Source organism: Arachis duranensis, chromosome 8 (genome assembly GCF_000817695.3).
Source record: "Arachis duranensis cultivar V14167 chromosome 8, aradu.V14167.gnm2.J7QH, whole genome shotgun sequence".
Taxonomy (NCBI): Eukaryota; Viridiplantae; Streptophyta; class Magnoliopsida; order Fabales; family Fabaceae; genus Arachis; species Arachis duranensis.
The window spans coordinates 44,265,893-44,287,964 of record NC_029779.3 but is presented as its reverse complement, the minus strand read 5'-3'; the positions used below and the strand labels follow the sequence as shown (position 1 = coordinate 44,287,964).

Here is a 22,072-nt window from a genome sequence, read left to right as displayed (position 1 = left end):
ATCATTAATCAGTCATTTATATGAACACATACTTGGTATTTATGAAAAAAATTGATTATGTTATAAAAAATTTGTTTATTATTATTTTTTATTTGGTGATAAAAAAGTTGTTTATTTTACTATGATAAGTTTAATTTTTTCTTGGTTGTGATAAGTTTAATTATTTTACTGTGAAATGTTTGAGCACGGCTTTATTAAAAACTTTATTTTGGACGTGGGTTGGTCCGTTTAAAAAGTCAGGCTTTTTCCTATTTTAAAAACTTATTAAAAAAGTCCAAGCCCAAAACAAAACACTTATCAAAAAAAGAAAATAACAAATTATTTGTCATTTTTGCAAAATTATTGTGTTATATTCTTTATAACTAGTTTGGCACAGGGATTGGAAGGTAAGAAGAAAGTGTAAGTGTAACCCTAAACAAGACGAATTCCTATTTGAAACCTAACAAATTAAATTACGTTAACGTAAATAAGTTATTAAATTTTAAATATGTTTAGAGAAAAAAAAATATTTATTTTTTTAAAAATCAATAATATCTGATTTTTAAAAAAAAATAAAACTAAAAAATATTTTTAATATTTAAATATTCTTTTTAAAAGTCTATTTAAATATAAAATATTTTTTTTGTTTATTAAAAAGAGATTTTTTTTAAGAAAAAAAATATTTTTTTCAGGAGTGAATCCAAGCTAACCATAAACATCTAATAATAAAGGGTTGATGAATGATGAGGAGGCTAGCGATGCGAGAGTAGCAGAGTGAAACACACTCACTCACAGTCACGTCAGTGTTGCTGTGAGAGCCATCGTCTCCTCTCGGTTCTGTTCTGTTCTGTTCGGATTTTCTAAATGGAAGGTTCTGGAAGCAGCGTTTCGGCGTCATCATCGGCAGCGATGGCGCAACAAACATGGGAGCTGGAAAACAACATAATACCCATGGACACACCACCTTCCGGCGCCGACGACTCCATCTTCTACTATGACGAGTCACTCCAAGGAGAGTACCAGCGCGAAAAGCCATGGTCCAACGACCCTCACTACTTCAAGCGCGTCAAGGTTTCCGCTCTCGCGTTACTCAAGATGGTTGTTCACGCGCGTTCTGGCGGCACCATCGAGGTCATGGGTCTCATGCAAGGCAAGATCGACGGTGACTCTATCATCGTCATGGATGCTTTTGCTTTGCCCGTTGAGGGAACCGAAACGCGTGTCAATGCCCAAGCTGATGCGTATGAGTACAGTGTTGAGTATGATCAGACCAACAAGCGTGTATGCCTAAAACCCTAATTTCTCGCTGATACTTTGCTTGTAACCCTAATTTAGATATGCTTCCTGTGTTTTATTTGAAGGCAGTGGAGGGGATTTGGTAACCCTAATTTATTTGAACTTGGTAAAGTTAGTGATACTAATTGGAGATATACCCTAATTGAGTTCCCTGTTATGTTTCTGATTATTTGTATTTGAAGGTAATGAAGGGAAGTAGTAATCCTAGTTAATCTGAAACTCAATGCAGTTCATAACCTTGATTGGAGATATGCCCTAATTGAATTCTCTGTTATGTTTATATACATTTGAAGGCAGTTAGGAACTCAGAATCCTATTTTCTTCTTGTCATGTTGATGATTGTTTAGATCTTTTTATTTTTACTTCTTTTAAAAATGCACTTGAAGACAATGGAGGGAGTTTGTAATTTGAACTCAGTAGAGGTAGCAACCCTAGTTGGAGATATGACCTAATTGAATTCCTGTTATGTTTATTATTTCTATTATTTTCAAAGGCAAATTGAGGGAGTTAGTAACCCTAATTGGAGTTACAGCCTCCTTGAATTCCCCCATTAAGTTAGTTTACTTTGATTGGAAGCCAATGGATGGTGTTATACCCTAATGTATTGGAACTCGGTAGATTGGTATCCCTGATAGAGTTAATACCATGTTAGTTTTCTTTAATTCGGATGCAAGAGAGCTAAGCTTGTGTTTCCTGTTGGTTGTCTTGTTTTTGATCGAATGAACATAATGCTGCTAGTAACTATGGTTGGAGATAACTTTAACTTGGAGGATATGCAGCTTGTAACCCTAATATGATTCCCTGCTATTTTAGTCTCTGTTTGAACTTGGATCAAACTTGCAGTTAGTAACTCTAATTTGAGACACCCCTATAGGATTCCCTGTTAGTTTTATTTATTTGTATTCAATATAGCATTCTTAACGTGTTTGTTGGGGTGTAGGCTGGGCGACTGGAAAATGTTGTTGGGTGGTATCACTCTCACCCTGGTTATGGGTGCTGGCTTTCTGGTATAGATGTGTCGACACAGATGCTCAATCAGCAGTTTCAGGAGCCCTTTCTGGCTGTTGTTATTGACCCCACTAGGACTGTTTCTGCTGGGAAAGTTGAGATTGGGGCCTTCAGGACATACCCTGAAGGGTATAAGCCTCCTGATGATCCTATTTCCGAGTACCAAACCATACCCCTCAATAAGATTGAAGACTTTGGTGTCCATTGTAAACAGGTGATTCTTCATTCTTCTTTTCTTTGTGGAAGTGTTCTGGCTCTTGATTGAACTCCATTTGTTTGTGTGCTTTTGCAGTATTATTCATTGGATATCACTTACTTTAAGTCTTCTCTTGATTCACACCTCTTGGATCTGCTATGGAACAAATATTGGGTGAATACGCTTTCTTCTTCTCCTCTATTGGGTAATGGGGACTATGTTGCTGGACAAATCTCAGATTTAGGTACTGTTGATGAACTTAATGAGTACTGATATATTCCTGGTTTTAGTTCTTTATCTTGGTGGTAGACTAGATTATTTCCATGTTTCTCGCATAAGATCCCTGTTGTTATTATTATTATTCTTATTATTCAAATGTATAAGTATCTCTATTTGAAATGTCTGTTATTGCAGCTGAAAAATTAGAACAAGCAGAGACTCAATTGGCGCATGCACGCTTTGGACCATTATTAGCACCTGCTCCGAGAAAGAAAGAAGTAAGCAGCTAGTTCTTTATAATTCCATAGCAATTCCTTTCTTACATTTGTTAAAATTCAGTTCCTTCTTGTCTCTTGGTTTCCTTTGGATTATTGGAAGGTTTCATCTTGTTAGTTTTCCATCAAATGACAGCATGACTTTTGATGAGACGATTGTTTATTTATGCAGTTCATGCGACAAATTAAGGCTTTAAGGGTGAGAATTCATAATCAGTGTCTAGCATTATGGTTTCTTTCTCATAACTCTCAAGCGATAGACATATCTGACTATTCTATTACATTTCTTCCAAGATTGTTAGCTTGTCTCCACCTCAAAAATCAGCTTAGTTATTCCCATAATTTTAAGATGGTAGCAAAGCTGATGTTTTGTTAATATTAGGCCATCTTAGATCAGTTTGGAACCTTTGGTGAGTATTGGGTGTGCCTGCTACCTTGGAGCAGTTCTTGACTAGGTTTCTTGGTGTGGAAGTAGTGAAAGAGGCAAAATCTGTAGCATTGTGCAATATTATTCGCCACTATTAGACAAGCAAGTTTTAAGGGATGGGATTGAACATCTGGCCTCTATTTAGTGTAAAGCTTTTGATTATTTATAGGACTTCCCCTCTTAGACATGTTGAGAGATTGGAAAGCTATGCTTCGTAGATAGCTTTCCTTATTATCTCTTTTTAAATACCCCCCTCCCCTCTCTCTCTCTCTCTCTCTCTCTCTCTCTCTCTTGTATGGACGATTGCTTATCCTTCATTTCTTGTATTAGTCTTCTCTTTGTCTTGATTTTTCTTTTCAAAAATGAGGTTTTACGTACACTTCGACAATCTCTAGGTTTCATGCTCTAGATGTCTAGCCCTAGTGAGGGATTATAAATCTATATTGCTTCAAATATGGCCAAGATAGGTTTTATGTATACTGCGATATCCATCGCTCTAGTGTACCCTTTTAGATGAAGAATTTCTGCATAAAATATTTTTATAACATGGGTGTCATGTGTAAACGTTAACGTTGTGTCTTGCACCTTTAAATAAATTATTTGCTTGGATTGGGATAGAGAAGTCTAGAAATTTCAGGAAACATAGTTAGAGCCAAATACTGAATAAATTGCCAAGTGTTTATGATAGATTGATACCAGATAGCTTTCTTTCTGGTTGTTATTTTAAAAAAAAAATGTTGTAATAGATCCATTTGGCTAAGTTAGGAGTCAGAACTTCCTCAAATGTACGGATGATTGAAGTAATTCATTCTCTTTGATTTCAGCTTAGTTTGCTTAGGTGACAATTGCATTTCTTATTTTTTGTTAGATTTACTAGGTCAATTTACAGATCTATTACAAGCATGTTTGCTCATGTTTTTTAACTTTTGGAAGTTTTATTTAGTCCAAATAAAAGTTTGATTAGCCAATGCTCATGTTGTTTGGCTACATATCATTTCCGAAATTCCATGAGTGGGGTCAGCGTTTTTTAATGTGCTAAAAAATTTCTATGGATCTTGCACTTTCGTGATTTTGGTGTGATGGATGCAATGCCGATTACCTGGAAGTGACTTTTGCAAATGCTTTGCTTTTAAATTCTTTATTTAGTTTCAGTTAATGCTATTTTATGATTATCTGCTTTGTGAGCCATGAAATCTCTACTCAGTTTTGATGTTAGCATCCTCTTTCTGCTGCCCTTCAATTTTTTCCTTTGCATGTTCGATGCTGACATCTCATTCATTGCAGGAAGAGTCTCCACTCGCTAAGATTACTCGTGATGGTGCAAAAATTACTGTGGAGCAAGTGCATGGACTAATGTCACAGGTGACTTACATAACGAACTATTTTTTTTCTTAATTTGTTTTTGATATATTGCCGTAATATTTTGGGAAATTTACTCCTGCATTTTGAATTGTTTACCATATCCCTTTTCTCTGTAGGTAATCAAGGATATTCTATTCAACTCTGTTCAATCAAGTAGGTCTCGCACAGAAACATCTGGCCCTGAGCCCATGATTGAAAGTTGATTCTGCCATTTTTCTTGGCATGCTTTTATGAATTCTTTTTTAATCTTTTTTTTTTTGGCATGTTCAGTTTCAACCAGGACCTGAACCGTAGCAAAGCAATAGTAACGTAATATACCATTTTATCTAATTCTTGCACTTTAATGGATTCTACTGAAGCTTGTGGTTGGTGATTTTTACACCGTTCATGTACGGATAACACGGATACCGAGTCACCCTGTCCTGGTAGTACCTCTGTGCCTTTGATTTCTAGGTGTGGTGTGTCCACGGCCAATTGAAATTTAAAGACTGATAACTATTTAGTATTTAAGTACTTGACGAGAGAATTGATTATAAGTTATAGTAGTTAATGTGATGGTATATGATTTGATGATTGTAAAATAATAAATTCACTTAGTGACGGGTTTGTTTGCAGTGCCACGTATATATAAATAAAAGAACAATGAGAATGAATATGCGGGTACAATAATTGCTGTTAAATCAAGGGGAATATTTGATAGTCACTTGCTCAACGGCAGTCTCTACTCTCTACCATTGTGGGCACCCTCACAAATTTGGCTAACTAATTTTGTGTAGCCATTAACCAGAAAAAAGAAAATAAATAAAAGAAGGATAACGAATAAAAGGTCTCACATTGATAACGACAAATACATAGCAATGATGGCAACTAAGAACCTGCAATATTTAACAGTTATCGTTTGATCTACTATGAGAAAAGTTTCCTATGGCAGAAGTGTCGAATTTGGATACGCATAATAAGAGAATGGTTGTTTCATACAAAAACATGCGAAAACTTTGTATGATTCTAGAGGAAGATAGGATCTAGATTTGGTCGGCGCTTGCATTTGATCATGCACATATGCACAGAAGGCTTTAATTCTGCAGTCATTTTCTTATGTAATGTACTTTATTTTGTAATCATTTGGTCACGCAATTTTAGAGGCCTCTAAGAAGACGTATTCTTGGTGTTTCTTCCCCACTAAAATGCAAAAGGGCAAAACCAAGTGAAGCTGAACTTATTAAATCATCTACTTACTTGAAAATTAGGTTGTCAATGTAAGCCTCGTAAACGTATGTAGACTTTATCAGGCTCATAAAATTACTTTAATTTACTCCTATATGAAGCTGTTAGACCACAATAACCTACTTTCTGAATACTAGCAAAAATACTTCTGATTTAAAGATATTCTCAATATTGAAAATTGCGTTAAAAATATCCAGACGTGAAGAAAAGGTCATCTTTATTAATAGAAAAGCTGAGGCCACAAATACCAATGCTTATGTCAACGAAGAGAGTCTTTCTGTAAATTTAAACACTTCTGACACCTTTTTAAATATTTTAAAGACGTTACTATAAATCATTAATATTTTATAAGAGAGATAATTTAGAGACATTTTGTGGTATACTCAACTTACTTATGGTGAAAACTCAGTTGTAATCAATTTCACGTGAAGTTGATAGTTAAAAGCCGTTAAATGGTTTGACTGATTTAACTAAATTTTCATCTAATGACTTTCAGTTATTAGCTTCACGTGAAATTGAGGGTGAAACTTACTTATTCAATGATGGAAAGGCAAAAATATGTTGTAGCAAATATTTCTTTGTCTAATGTTAGTGGGATTTGAGGGTCTAGTGGATTGTGATAGAAATTATGCTCCTTATGACTCTATCTCCTTCACCACCAAACCAATAAGATTCTTAGAGGATAATAGAAAGGGATATCTTCATTCACAAGCTTAATGGTCCTCTATCTCCCATTATTATTGTTATGTAACTTCCTACCTCTGATACAACCTGTGACAATCTCACATGGGAAACCAAACAAAGCCCTCTCTCTAGATTCTTGAAGTCATATCATTCAACATCAACACTAACTCTAGAGATATCAGCAACTTTCAAGAATCCAACACTTGGTGTTGTTGGTGATGCTACCTAAAAAATGCACCATCAAAATTTTAAATAAAATATAAACTTTAATATTTGTCTCGTGCTAGTCTTTTTTCTCTTTTGGTCTTTTGAGTTTTCTAGGGACAAGTCCTACACACCAATCATGTGAGAAATCTTTATATTCAGCATTCACGTTCATATCATTATCCTAATCAACTTCAATTAGCTAGTCTAACCAAAAATAGGAAAAAATATTTATAAAAAGAAAAGTTAGAGATTAATTTTGATATACTGAAAGTATAAAAATGCTTTATATAGTCGTACACGATCAACGTAAAAGACAATTATTTTTGCTCATGTGACGTTACATAAGACTGTGTTTGGTTCTGAGAATAAGACAAGATAAAACACTGAAAACAAAACATAAATGATAGAGACATAAAATTTAGTGTTTTTGTATTTTGTTTGGTGATAAATTAGAACAAATTATAAAAATTCAATTTATTCTCATTTCTTTTCATTCAAAAAATTTAGAAAGAAAAATATAATAATAAAAAATATAATTATGAAAAATTAACAAGAATAATGAAAGAAAAAATAAAAATAAGTTGTATTTTTTATTAGTGTCTCTGTGTCCTGAATGAACACAAAATACACTCATTCGGTATCTTTGGACAAAATGTCTCTGTCAATATCGTATCTGTCAAACACAATATCTCAGTATCTTGTGCATGTAAATAAATACAACCTAATTAAATACACATATAAAATTGTTTTATAACGATAATATATCAAAATTAAATTAAAAAAGTTATTTGCATTTTCTTAATGAGATAAAAAAAAAAGCGAATATTTGACACATCACTATTGTGTATTAAGTAAACATTACATTAGACACCAGAAAAAAAAAACATCACATTAGTGCACTAATGATGTTCATGCTCAGCTTCTTTTTAATTAACTTATTATTTATAAGAAGTTAAAATGTGCCATTGATTTATAGAAGAATCCTAAAAATATTATAGGCATAGGCAACAATTGAAGCAAAAATTTAAATAATAAATAAAATGTTGGGACTTTATTCTACTTTGAATGATAACATACTTATACTAAAATAGATGGCACCTCTCCCGGTTGTAGAAAGGGTAGGGGCAAGAACAGAATTTTCACTTTTTAGACTTTGAAGATGGTATTGGTTGGTTGAGAGAAGTTCCTTCCATTCCCATCACAATTGATGTTTGTGGAGAAGTAATTCCAAGTTATCTCAAAGGAGAAAATTTTGAAGGGAAAAAAATTATTCGTTTGGAAATTTAAAAGTTATTTTTTTGAGTTTTTGACTTATGAAAAATAATAATATTAATATTTGGTGCAATTTTTAAAATCAAATTATAACTTTTTAAAAAAGTATTTAAGTGCTTATAGAAAAGTGAAAAAAAAATGACTTCTTTCATAATAAAAAGTTTTTTATCACATTTCTTTTAAAATAAATACTTTTAGAACTAAAAAACTAAACACAAAAATTAGATACCAAATTATTAGTTATTATGTATTGTGGATAGATATATATGTTGTTTAATTTATTTGTATTATATATTTTGTATTTTAACATATATTTTATATAAATAACTAATTTAGTAGATAAAAGCAACTCAATATACAAATAAACATTTGAGGATGGACTTTAGTTTCAACACATGTGATTTGGTTTTGTTATGTGCTTGAAATTCACACAAACAACAAAGAAACTATGTGGTGATCTCTAATTCTCTATAAGGTGATGTTCTTTAGTGCCTCAAATAGAAGCACTTGTCTAAAACTTTGCCTGTTCTTTATTCTATTTGATATCTTATATTCTTCCTCATCCAACCTGCCAGCAACGATTTTCATCTTATATTAAGATTTTGCATAATTTAATTATATTTCTTAATTTTTACTATTAGTTAAATTTTGTTATGAGATGTTAAATTGGACCATGCCTTTTTATATAAAATATAAAAAATATATATTCTAATTAATAGAAAAATAATATTATTATTTCTATTTTTTATAATATCACTTCACATATGATTACACATTATTTTTTTACGTAATATATTTGCATCAATTTATATATAAAAAAATAATATTATCAAAATAAGAATGACAATATAATTAATAAGCTGTTATCTAAGTAGTAAGTAATTTACCTATTTTTTTTAATTAAAAAACGAAAAATATAAATTTTAGAAAGTGGACATATAGTTCCAACTTCCAATTCCTATACATGCCCTTATATGAGTTTTTTTTACGGTATCTTTTAATTCGTTGCGGATCTAAGTTTTATTTAAGGGTTTGTTGTTAGTCAATGAATTATTGCATGTATAAAATAGAATTTAAATTCTCGATATTTATTTAAATAGACAAATGAACTGACCAATCAATCAACTCAAATTAGTTTATACGAGGTTTTATTAATAAGAATCTTTACTATTCTTGGTGATAATAATCCATGGACAAAAAACACAAATTTTTGTTTATTGTGCCTATAGAATTGAACAAATGCTATATATAGCTCCCCATCAACTTTTAGGCAGCAATGATAATTATTCTAATGGCATCTCTTATCTCTACCTTTCTTTCTCAACCCTTTTGTTTTTTTTTTTTTCCCTCTTTCTTTATTTATTTTTTTCAGTTCAACTTTATACTCTCAAGGCATTTGAGTCCATTGCATATTTGATTTAGTGGATCATAAAGTGAAAGCCGAAGGAACTTTGTGGGGGTAATTTAAGGGTACCAAAATCCATGGACCAATTTGTAGAATATATACAATATATTTGGTGACACCTTCAAAATCGTTATTCAATTGAAAACTATCTTACCATATAATTTTTGTTCCCCCATTTTATTAAATCTCAACCAGTCATTGTTTGACATTTTTTATTTGCTTTATATAGTTTTTATGTATTCTTTCCCTCTTTTGTATTTTCAGATTATTTTGAAAAATAAAAAAGTAATAAAATAAAGTTTAGTACATTAAAATTCCAAAAGGTATGTATGTTTTTTTGAAAGGTCTGAGTCCTTCCAAGTATAAAGATGCATTATTTTAAAAAAAAAAGTATAGAATTTTATCTTATAAAAAGACCAAAATATTATTTTTAATTTTAAATTAATAATTATGTCCTTGTACTTTGAATAATTCTGCATTCTAGATAATAATACAATTCCTTTTTAAATTAATTTATTAAAATAATTTCATAAAATAACTAATACTTGATATTAATTACTAAATTTGTAATTTAAGAATAAAAAAAAAACTTCCTCATCACAAGTACCACATCTTTATCTTTCAAAGCATAAATGCTTGTGTTATCTTTCCATGTAGAATAGAAAGATAAATTAAGTTTTTGAAAAAAAAAAAAATACCAAAAATAGTCCATGGGAAATGAAAGCTTCATGTTCACAATTTAATTTTTTTCCCATGCACCTTTTTTTTTTTTGCCGTTTTTTATTTGGGTATACCAAACCATACAACTACATACTTTAATTTAGATTCCAATAATGAATTATGATAGAATTATTATGTATCCTACCTGAAAGAATATGAATTATGTTCACGTAAATAATAATAATAATAATAATAATAATAACAATAATAATAATAATAATAATAATAATAAATTGATTCCATTAAGATCTTCTACTACTTGTTCATCAAACTGCATCTGTTTTAAACGTTTTTAATAATGAAACTATATATTTTTCATGTGAATAGTGACCCATCTAGTTGTTACTAATTAAATAATTTGTTTTTATATTTTTTATTTCTAATTCAAAATTAGTCTTTATGTAAATTTGGGTGTGGAATTAGTTCTCTTCTCCGTGCCACGGTTTTATGCCCCCAAAACCTCCTTCCTTTTTTTTTAAAGATTTTTCTCTGGGAATTATGTAGTACAACTTTTGTACTCTTACAACTTTTCTTAAATTATAAAATTAACTGCAATTTCCACCAAAAAAAAAGAAAAGGAGTTAACTTCAATTGGGATAGTTACTATTTTTAAAAGTTACTGATTATTAAATTTTATATTGTCTGATAATTTAAAAGGTACACCAAAAAATAGTCTAGAGCTTATTTAAATATATAATTTCAAATTTCAGAAAAGAAAGTTCAATGAGCAAAGCAATATACTTTTTATTTTCAAACAAATTATTACAATAAATATGTAATTAGCAATTATTTGAAAAAAAAAGTATTTGTCCATCAAAGTAGCTTAATATTTTTGGATATAATATTCTTAAAAATATATATAATTTTTTGAAAGCATATTTTTTTAGAAAACTTTTTGGGGCAGTGATTTTAATATTTTTTTATTATTATTTGACTAGCATAAATACTAAATTATCTTTAACAAATAAATTTTACTAATTTCTGTGTATAAATTCTAAAAAAAATATGGATGCAAACGGTATTAATTTATATATGCGTACAAAATTCTAATAATATAGGTGTAAATTATATGTTTTTTGTATGTAAAATCTCTGTAAATATAAGTACAAATTATTACTGGCAAAAAATATAATATTTACTGACGTTTGTTTTGAGGTATTGAAATAGATACTGGGAGACTGAGACTTAAGATTATGTTTGTTGGTTTAGAAACTGGTATTAAAATTTTTGTCTCTTCCAAAATTTCAGTATTTCAGTATCTCCAAAAAAAGTGAGGATACAGTGGACTAAAATTTTTAGAGATAGAGACTGAAACTTTAATAACATTTTATACCTAAAATATTTTCATTTCAATTAATTAATTTCAATTTTATTCTTTATACAAATTAATTAGAATTTCATTCTTATTTCAATTTCTGTCTTCCACTTTACACCAAATAAAATACTAAGATTTATTTTTATCTCTGCTCTCCATCTCAGTATTTTTATTTCTATCTCTTCACCAAATACTACCAACAACTAGTGATATAACATTGCTCTGGCAACTTAAAATTCTAAATTTTATTTTGCTAAAGTAGTTAAACACTTGGCATTAACTCAATTACATAATCTTTGCAATAATGATGATAGTTAAGAAAACATTGCCATAACCCAAAAGAATCTCTCCTTGTTTGCTGGAGTTGGTGGGTTGTGGAAAGAATGTAACGAAGAATATCAAATAGCCTCTTAAAAAAACAAAGAAAGCCTAAAATAAATGATATGAAATAACCCTAAATCTAACACGTTGCTCTCTCTTTTTCCTCTCTTCCATAGAAAATAGAAAAGCAAAATTGTTAACTAATAATTAGTTAACATTTTTTTTTCCGAATTTGATAATTATAATTCGATCATAATTACATCATTCTTAATTTGATATTCGAACATTTGTAAAACGGTAATATGCTTGGTAAAGATCGATCTTATAAAAACACAAAGATTCAAAGAGGTAAAGGTAGATTTTTCTCTACAAATTGTTTTTTTTTTACAAAATTATATTTTTTAGACTTGAGTATTGAAATAATTTGTGTAAGTATTATTTGCTACCGAAATATACCACAATTGTTGAAAAAAAATAACTTAAATTATATATGTATTTATACCCAAATACACTAATAACTAATTTTAATAATTAATTTTAATATATAAATAACATTTTTAATAGAGTTTTTATTTCAGCTATTGTGTGTTCCCTACTATCAATAACATCCACATTCACATTCTCATCAGTCTGATCTCATTCTCATGCTATATATTTCACCGGAATTATTCCTACTATTTTTATATCTGTAAAAAGTGAAAACAACTAATTAAATTAATTTTTTAACCATTAATTAGACAATAAAATAATAAATGAACAAGACTAAGAGTTTTAATTATTATTATAAAAAAATTTAAGAAAAATATGAATTGACGGTTGAAAAAAAAAATAGTTTCCAATTATTCCCTGTGTTCATAACTTCATATTAAAAGCTTTACACAAACAATATATAAATTACACACATAAATATACGTAGACATATTCGCGTATATATACGTATATGCTTCTGAGTTTCTTGGTATGATTTCTTTTGGTATAGAGAAAATAAAATATTATTTATACAATAAAAATCAGTTATTAAAATTAGTCATTATATATATAATGTTCAAAAATAATTTTTTAAATCAGTTATTATATATTTTTGTATAAGTATATATTATTTAATATTTATTTTTAATATATATTTTATATTTTAGTATATAATCTATAAATTAATTTCACACACATATATATATGAAACTATGTCAAGATTCACTTGTACTTTGAAAGTAATTATATTCTACTTAAATCACTTTTTGCTTATTATTAGTTTATTTCTTTAATTTATTCACTACATGCATGATAATATCAACAGCTCAATTGTTAAACTCCAATGACTTTTGAATTGTCTTCGCTGTTTCAACAATAATATAATTCTGTAGAATATGAACTTGTCATAAATATTTAAATCTATGCCGGGCTAAATAGAAACTCGGCAAAATATAATATATAATTTAATACCCTAAATCATTCTTTTAATGTTGAAAATAAAATGTTACACTGCCAAAATAAACAATTTATGTATTGTTTTTTCTTTTCATTTTTGGCTAAAAGGGAATATTTTGACGCAAAAGAAATATATAAATGAAAGGAAAGAAAAATTAAAAGCACGACAATGGAATTATTCGATTAGAGAGATAATATCTAAAGTTACTTGATATAATATGACATTTGTAATTATATATTTATTATATCTAAAATTAGATAATTATTCTAACAATAATTAATGAATGTTAAATTAAGTAATTTTAGACCGTCTGAACTAATTTTTTTATTGTCTCTCGAGCATTATTAATTCGATACTATATAATATTTTCATAAAGATCAAACATATATAACTTCAACTCAAAAAATAGTTGTATGTTTAAGAACAAGTTGATTCATATATTTAAATAATAATGAAAAAAACAACTTGGTTCAGTTGGGTCAAATAGAATTTACCTTTTGATATGGTTGCCAGGTACTATTTAACAAAAATGCCTAATTGGTAAAAAAGCAAGTCCACCCAAAAAAAAAAAAAAGATTAGGTATCAAAATTGCACTAACACGGCAAAAAGGAAAAGACTAATTATATTACTGATTATTAGATAATAACGAATATAATATCCTATTTAAAAGTTGAGAACTATAACACCTCTAATAAGAACCAATAATTAGGTCTAACTTTGGAGAGAGAGTTTTTGTATTTGTACAATTATTTAAAAAATAAAATACACTAGTTATTGTTGATTGTTGAAGATATGTGTAGTTTTCAAATTAGCATTAACTCTTATTTAAAAAGTTTTTATGTCATATAAATTTTTTTTTTATACAAATTTGATACAACATTAGAAATGAGCCACTAATTGGATATCTATTAATTAGAAATACATAATATTCTCGTAGTCATATTTATAATCAAATTTCATAAACAATATGATCAAATATATTCGGATTGATAATCATACTTGAAAAATAATATAATTAAATCAAGTTTATTTATAATTAAAATCCAAATAAAAATATTAAAGTATAATCATAACTGATTTTATATTCTCAAAAAAACTTAATTACTCTACAATGATAATTATTATTCATATAAAATTTGAAATGGTTTAAGAGACTAAAATTTAGTTCAAATATTAATAACTTATAAAGCATGCACATTTTTTTGTCAGACATGACACTCATCGATATTCGTTCGATACGCGTATTTTTTGTGTTTAATTATATTTTAATAAAAAATAAATTTTTTTTAAACATGTTTAGACATATCTAAATATCATTATCAGTATGTCCAACTTTATTCTTAATATGTATTTTTAAAACANCAGCATAATTGCACAAGGCAGCCAGCAGCTGAATCCAGTAACAAAAAATATTTAATTATTTATATTAAATTATTAAGAATAAAATAAAAAAGCACGCGTGGCAGTAACAAGACAAAATTACAGTTACAGTTACTGAACAGTAAGAGCGCAACAAAAAGTGTTCCGTTGTGGAACCCACTAACCACTACAATGAGAGAATAAGTACATAATAAGTACCATAATAAAATACGAAAACCACATAAATAATAAGCAAAAATAATAAAATTATGAAAAAATAATGTAAAAAGATAAAAAAATTTTATTAATGATTGATTGATTAAAAAATTATAAACTATGAAAATAAAATTAAATATATATATAAAATATTGGCTTATAAAAAATAAGAACAAATAAAAATAAAAATGAAAATGAGAATATATATATATATATATATAGCTCCTTCGCTGCTGCAACCTTTCTTCCATGTTTTCACAACCAATAACTCTTCTTCTTCTTCTATGACTTTATAGTAAGTTGTTACCCTCTGATCTTGAAAACCTAATTATATTAATCCTCTCTATTTGTAATCTTTGGTCGTCGTTGTCTTCTTCTTCCGGAGTTGCGGTGGTCGTCGTCGCCATTAGTGCTCCAACATGGGCGGAATCAGCCTTGAGGAGATCAAGAACGAGAACGTCGATCTGGTAGCTCTCTTTCTTTCTTTCTTTTTTTCACATGCAACCATGGAAATTGAATTGAAACAGCTACCTAGCTAGATTTTAAGTTTAACTACCATTTACGAACTTCGTTTTTTCGGAAATCTACTTGATTCAGCTTCATTTTTGTTCTTTCAAGATAACAATTAAGCTTTTTCTTATTAGCTTGAAGCGAATCAACGTTTAGTTCTTCTTCTTCTTTTTTTTTTAAAAAAAAAACTAAATTATTGTTCAAGTGCGTCAAAGTTGCAATGATGCATAGCATAACGGTTTTTCTCGGGTGGAGTACGTGAAATCTGCAGTTTAAGATTCACAAGGAAACGAATACCGACTTTATTTTTTTCCCTCCATCTTTGCATGCTATGCTTTCTTTGTTTGTCTCTTTCTTTCACGCGCCTCTATCACACGCCACTTGCACTGATTCAGCTTATTTTGAAATTAACGTTTCAATTCATTTTTCTTTCTTTTAATTATTGAGTTTGGGTCTTTGGGATGCTTCCATGTTGCTAGTAGTACTGTTCGTTGTTAATATAAATTTTCTGTACAGATTTTATTACTTTTATTATTTATTTCTCTATAAAATTATAAAATAGAATTCATTAAGAGAAATTTTCATATGTTCACACACAAAAAAAAAAGTTACACATGATATTCTATGTTAAAATTAAAATAAAGTATGAATAATCTTGTATTAAGTAATCTTAATCTTATTTTCATCAATAATAATTAGTGTTACATTTATTTTTTATTTACTTAATTACTTGTAGTATAATAGGCTTTATTTTAAATAAGTAAAAATGGTTACCAAATTGTTTTATCTTCAAAAGAGGAAAATAAATCATTAAATCATTATTTTTATTCGGTCACTAAAATTATTTTCTTATTCATAGTCTCACAGTCCATTTTGTATCTATCTTGTATATTATAAAGCCATTTTTATTCTTTATTTTTGGTCAGATATTGTAAAGCCAAGTTTTGTGCTCTTAAATTTTTTAGTAATATTATATGCAATAATCCGTACACATTTCATTTTTTATATTAAAAAAATTTGATAAGAAATAAAAGAAAATAAAAAATTTGTTTTTTGTACTATATATATAACATTATTTTTATAAAATTTTCTACCCTGTTCTTGGTGCCTAAAACAGTTAAATGACCATGTCCCAGAGTCGAAAGATGAACCAAAATCTTGAGAAGCATCGAGTGAAATGTGGTTATATATGACATAAAGAGTAGAAAATGAATAAGATAGAGTTTGTTGATTGCTGTTAATGAATTTGGAGAAAATAACAAAGGCTTAAAACCTTGTCCCCTCCCAGGAACATATTCCAGTAGACGAAGTGTTTGAGCAGCTGAAATGTTCCAGAGAAGGTTTATCACAGGACGAAGGAGCCAGCAGGCTTCAAGTCTTTGGACCAAACAAATTGGAAGAGAAAAAGGTCTTGTCTTTTTTTCCAGAAAATTTCTTATATATGTCTTGTTGGAAATTTTGCAATGTAATAACATTTGTTGTGTTGGTTCATGAGAGCAGGAAAGCAAGTTTCTTAAGTTCTTGGGTTTTATGTGGAATCCACTATCATGGGTGATGGAAGCTGCTGCCATTATGGCCATTGCTCTTGCAAATGGTGGTGGAAGGCCACCGGATTGGCAGGATTTTGTTGGTATCATTGCTCTCTTGTTCATTAACTCTACAATCAGTTTCATTGAGGAAAACAATGCTGGTAATGCAGCTGCTGCACTCATGGCTGGTTTAGCCCCCAAAACCAAGGTCTACTTCAATTAATTCATTGTTTTCTTTTGTTATATCATCATAATAATTAAACTAGACTTAACATTTCTGAAAATTTGTTATATGTTGTTAATGTTTGATCATTTTCCGTTGGCACAAATTGTAGGTTCTGAGAGATGGCAAATGGACTGAACAAGATGCTGCTATTTTGGTCCCAGGAGACATAATCAGCATCAAATTGGGAGATATCATCCCGGCCGATGCGCGTCTTCTGGAGGGTGATGCTCTGAGTGTTGATCAGTCTGCTTTAACCGGAGAATCTCTTCCGGTGACAAAGAATCCTCACGATGAAGTGTTTTCCGGGTCAACTGTTAAGAAGGGTGAGATTGAAGCAGTTGTGATTGCCACTGGTGTCCACACCTTCTTTGGTAAAGCAGCTCATCTTGTTGACAGCACCAATCAAGTTGGTCACTTCCAGAAAGTTCTTACAGCCATTGGTAACTTCTGCATTTGCTCAATTGCTGTTGGGATAGCCATTGAGCTCATAGTCATGTATCCGATTCAGCACAGAAAGTACAGGGATGGGATTGACAACCTGTTGGTTCTCTTGATTGGAGGGATCCCTATTGCCATGCCAACTGTGTTGTCTGTCACTATGGCTATTGGTTCTCACAGGCTTTCCCAGCAAGGTGCAATCACAAAGAGAATGACAGCTATCGAGGAAATGGCGGGTATGGATGTTCTCTGCAGTGACAAAACTGGGACTCTCACACTCAACAAGCTGACTGTTGATAAAAACCTGATTGAGGTTTTTGCAAAGGGTGTTGAGAAGGATCATGTTATCCTTCTTGCTGCAAGGGCTTCTAGGACTGAGAATCAAGATGCTATTGATGCCGCAATTGTTGGTATGCTTGCTGATCCAAAGGAGGTAAATATATTCCCAAATTGATGTTTTCAATATAACAAATTAAAAGGGAAAAAATATATGTTGAATTTAAAGATAAGAATTTCTATATCTTAATGTAAATTTTGCAGGCAAGAGCTGGAATCAGGGAGGTCCATTTTTTCCCTTTCAATCCTGTAGACAAGAGGACTGCTCTAACTTACATTGATTCTGATGGAAATTGGCATAGATCCAGCAAAGGTGCTCCTGAGCAGGTAAAAATATTCTGCTATTGGCACCAGCTCATTATGTTTGTGCAGGGGACTTATCAATGTTCTTTTCTCCCGGTTTAGATATTGAACCTCTGCAACTGCAAAGAGGATGTGAGGAGAAAGGCTCATGCAATTATTGATAAGTTTGCCGAGCGTGGGCTCCGATCTTTGGGAGTTGCTAGACAGGTTTGACAAAAAAAAAGGATATTAACATTTATAGTTTACAACTTGGTTGAAGGAGTTTCTATTCATAATTGCTGCTTGAATATCTTTATATAACAGGAAGTACCTGAGAAATCAAAAGATGCTCCTGGTGCACCATGGCAATTTGTTGCGCTGCTACCACTGTTTGATCCTCCCAGGCATGATAGCGCTGAAACCATCACAAGAGCCCTGAACCTTGGTGTTAATGTAAAAATGATTACTGGTAAGATTTGTGGTGTTATTTTTCTTTTTTGTTCATACCATTAACTCAAATCATGCTGCTTAGAAATTTCTTGTGGGTTTCTTTTTCTCCAGGTGATCAGCTTGCTATTGCCAAGGAAACTGGAAGAAGGCTTGGCATGGGAACAAACATGTACCCTTCATCCTCATTACTTGGTCAAAGCAAGGATGCTGCAGTTTCAGCTCTTCCAGTTGATGAGTTGATTGAGAAAGCTGATGGATTTGCTGGAGTGTTTCCCGGTAGGGATAATATATATATATATATATGAGTATGCATATTGTCTTATGTCAAATGTTTAAAATAGTTACCAACAAAATAGCCTGGTAAATAATAATACTGATGGTAGCATCATCCATTTTGTTTTGGTACTAAAACAAAATGGACTGCAACTTACAACAATACTATAACTATGTTGCAAATTGCACACTAGCCGACATTTTAACCCTTTCTTTTGTTTTTTCCTGTGACATTGTAGAACACAAATATGAAATTGTTAAGAGGCTGCAAGACAGGAAGCATATATGTGGAATGACAGGTGATGGTGTCAACGACGCCCCTGCATTAAAGAGAGCAGATATTGGAATTGCTGTTGCTGATGCTACAGATGCTGCTAGAAGTGCTTCTGATATTGTCCTCACTGAACCTGGTCTTAGTGTCATTATTAGTGCAGTCCTCACCAGCAGGGCAATTTTCCAAAGGATGAAGAACTATACCGTTAGTTTCCTTGCATACAGAATTTAATCGCTTCACTCTTCTTTTTCTTTTTTGATATTCTAGTGTTCTAACATTGTAAAATTTTTCATTTTTGCTTATGGCAGATATATGCAGTGTCAATCACCATTCGTATTGTGGTAAGTGTAGCAAATAGGCGAACAAAATTTTTTTTTTTACATACCTAATTAAATAGTTCATATAATTTTATTTGATCTACTTTTTATTTTGCAGTTTGGTTTCATGTTTATTGCATTGATTTGGAAGTTTGATTTTGCACCCTTTATGGTATTGATCATTGCCATACTTAATGATGGTAAGATAATATTGTGCTGAATGACTTCCATGTAGTTTGCTTGGACTGTTGTGTGATTTTTCAACTTAATTTCCCTTCACCATTATTCCTTTAGGTACCATTATGACAATATCCAAGGATAGAGTGAAACCATCCCCACAACCTGATAGCTGGAAACTGAAGGAGATATTCGCTACTGGTATTGTGCTTGGAAGTTACCTGGCACTAATGACAGTAGTATTTTTCTGGCTTATGAAGGACACTGACTTCTTCTCGGTAATCAATTTAATTTCACGTTTCTTTCGGTACATTTGGTTGTAGGTAGAAACTAGCAGGGATGAGCTCTATTATAAATTTATACATTAGATTCATCTATGAAAAGTTCACATGATATCACCTACTAGTGGAAATTGTGACAGTTGTGAACACTATCTTTCTGTTGTTGCAGGACAAGTTTGGTGTAAGGTCTCTGAGACACAGCCCTGCAGAAATGATGGCAGCCCTTTACCTACAAGTCAGTATTATTAGCCAGGCACTGATTTTCGTCACTAGGTCACGCAGTTGGTCCTATGTTGAAAGACCTGGTCTTCTTCTATTGGGTGCTTTCATGATTGCTCAGCTGGTAATCTTAATTCTCTTTGTTCTCCTCTCAGCAACCTAATATGTAAAGATATGTGTTGGCTTGGTTTTTTCTGTTGTAACTGAAATTTTTTCTGTAATTGGAAGGTGGCAACTGCTCTTGCAGTATATGCTAACTGGAGCTTTGCAAGAATCAAGGGAATGGGATGGGGTTGGGCTGGTGTAATCTGGCTCTACAGTTTAGTGACTTATGTGCCTCTTGATTTGCTTAAATTCGCAATCCGCTATGCTCTTAGTGGCAAGGCCTGGGATAATCTTTTGGAGAACAAGGTAAATTTAGTTCCTTCTTTGTGATTATATATCTATCCATAAACCTCAACATTCTTAACTAAACTTGTTCAATTAAAATAGACTGCATTCACCACAAAGAAAGACTATGGCAAAGAAGAGAGAGAGGCACAATGGGCTGCTGCACAGAGAACTCTTCATGGTCTTCAGCCACCAGAAACAACCAATCTTTTCAATGACAAGAATAGCTACAGGGAACTTTCAGAGATTGCTGAGCAAGCAAAAAGACGTGCTGAGGTTGCAAGGTAACCTTTCACTTTAGTTCACTACACTTGTATACCCTATGAAAATATACTAAATTAGAGATTTTGTTTGAATTGATTAACAGGCTGAGGGAGCTTCACACTCTAAAGGGTCATGTTGAGTCAGTTGTGAAGCTGAAGGGACTTGACATTGACACAATCCAGCAGCATTACACTGTTTGAGGAAGAAACCTTGTCAGTTCTTTTGTCCAAGGCCACAACATAATATGATGATGAAAGACCTAAGTTAATCCATCTTTAGATTTCATTTCGGTCCTTTATTTTGTGGAAAAAAAAAAAATTGAATGGTTACACTCCCCTATCTCACCACCCCATGTTTATGATAGCAGCAGGAGGAGATGCTATTCTCTTTAGGTACCAAATAATATCGTTGATAGGGTTGCTTTTTCTTTTGTTAAGAACGTTCATCTCATAAGTTCATATTAAAGCTCAATACTTTTTGGATCTTCATTAATGTTGCTTCTTCTTTATACTTGAAATCAATCTTTACTCTCTTCTTCTCAACCTGAACAATCCTTCTAACACTTAACAAATTAAAATATAACTATCTTTTACGTAATTAGTTGGTTATTACATGTTTGTTTGTCACTTTATCACTTTAGGCTTTGTTTCTGAATTTGGGGTTTAGGGTCTAGGATTAACTATCTAAAACGTTATTTTGACAACTTAAGACCATCTCCAACGGCAAAGAATTAAAGGCCCTATTTCCTTTTTTTTCTGATAAAAGCTGAGGACCGGGTAATGCTAGGCCAATAACTTTTTTGAATAACATGAACTACTATTAATCAAATAAAAATAAACTATATCTTTAAATTATTTACCTAAATCTTAATATTAAAATAACTATCTACACTTAATAAAATAAACATCCGAAATATCCATTATTCGTATTGTTTAATATTTTTATTATCTACCTATACTTTTTTCCGATTAAAAAGTAGAAACTAAGAAAAAAGAGTCACTGGATCGAGAATAATGAATCTCAGCTTTAGAGGGATTTAGAGTAACTAATTATAATTTGTCATGTGATAAGTTATTTAAAAAAAAAAATTAAAAGTATGAGATTTTTTTACAATAATTATATTTAAATGTTGTCATTACAATGTTACCATTTTTATACTCATCTACTCTATAAATACTACTTATACAACTTTTA

At 30.7% G+C, this 22,072-nt stretch overlaps 2 protein-coding genes across 4 annotated transcripts; both read left to right on the top strand.

Annotated features, from left to right (window-relative positions):
* Window positions 1-700: 700 nt before the first annotated feature.
* Window positions 701-5,112, top strand: LOC107463071 (COP9 signalosome complex subunit 5a). 2 transcript variants are annotated; one of them, XM_016081799.3, is made up of 7 exons: window positions 701-1,260; window positions 2,216-2,497; window positions 2,576-2,723; window positions 2,894-2,976; window positions 3,146-3,172; window positions 4,685-4,762; window positions 4,879-5,112. In XM_016081799.3, exons 1-7 carry the CDS (start codon window positions 844-846, stop codon window positions 4,963-4,965), a joined length of 1,122 nt encoding a protein of 373 aa, XP_015937285.1. In that variant the 5' UTR covers window positions 701-843; the 3' UTR covers window positions 4,966-5,112. The 2 variants fall into 2 exon arrangements, with proteins under 2 accessions (XP_015937285.1, XP_015937286.1); XM_016081800.3 differs by lacking the exon at window positions 3,146-3,172 and having other exon boundaries at window positions 702-1,260.
* A 10,056-nt stretch (window positions 5,113-15,168) lies between these two features.
* LOC107463035 (plasma membrane ATPase 4) lies at window positions 15,169-21,366 on the top strand. Of its 2 annotated transcripts, none has more exons than XM_052252486.1 (16): window positions 15,169-15,379; window positions 16,711-16,830; window positions 16,923-17,159; window positions 17,287-18,048; window positions 18,156-18,278; window positions 18,357-18,461; window positions 18,558-18,702; window positions 18,795-18,959; window positions 19,196-19,434; window positions 19,539-19,571; window positions 19,666-19,747; window positions 19,842-20,002; window positions 20,175-20,348; window positions 20,453-20,635; window positions 20,717-20,890; window positions 20,982-21,366. In XM_052252486.1, exons 1-16 carry the CDS (start codon window positions 15,332-15,334, stop codon window positions 21,015-21,017), a joined length of 2,787 nt encoding a protein of 928 aa, XP_052108446.1. In that variant the 5' UTR covers window positions 15,169-15,331; the 3' UTR covers window positions 21,018-21,366. The 2 variants fall into 2 exon arrangements, with proteins under 2 accessions (XP_052108446.1, XP_015937226.1); XM_016081740.3 differs by having other exon boundaries at window positions 20,717-20,898.
* Window positions 21,367-22,072: the final 706 nt, after the last annotated feature.

What these genes read in the sequence shown, in the direction of transcription:
- LOC107463071 (XM_016081799.3), top strand. Translation starts at nt 844, where the DNA reads ATGGAAGGTTCTGGAAGCAGCGTTTCGGCGTCATCATCGGCAGCGATG. An exon ending in TTGGTGTCCATTGTAAACAG is followed by an intron (nt 2,498 to 2,575) that starts GTGATTCTTCAT and finishes GTGCTTTTGCAG; the next exon opens with TATTATTCATTGGATATCAC. An exon ending in CTGCTCCGAGAAAGAAAGAA is followed by an intron (nt 2,977 to 3,145) that starts GTAAGCAGCTAG and finishes TTATTTATGCAG; the next exon opens with TTCATGCGACAAATTAAGGC.
- LOC107463035 (XM_016081740.3), top strand. Translation starts at nt 15,332, where the DNA reads ATGGGCGGAATCAGCCTTGAGGAGATCAAGAACGAGAACGTCGATCTG. An exon ending in TAATGTAAAAATGATTACTG is followed by an intron (nt 18,703 to 18,794) that starts GTAAGATTTGTG and finishes CTTTTTCTCCAG; the next exon opens with GTGATCAGCTTGCTATTGCC. An exon ending in ATTTGCTGGAGTGTTTCCCG is followed by an intron (nt 18,960 to 19,195) that starts GTAGGGATAATA and finishes GTGACATTGTAG; the next exon opens with AACACAAATATGAAATTGTT.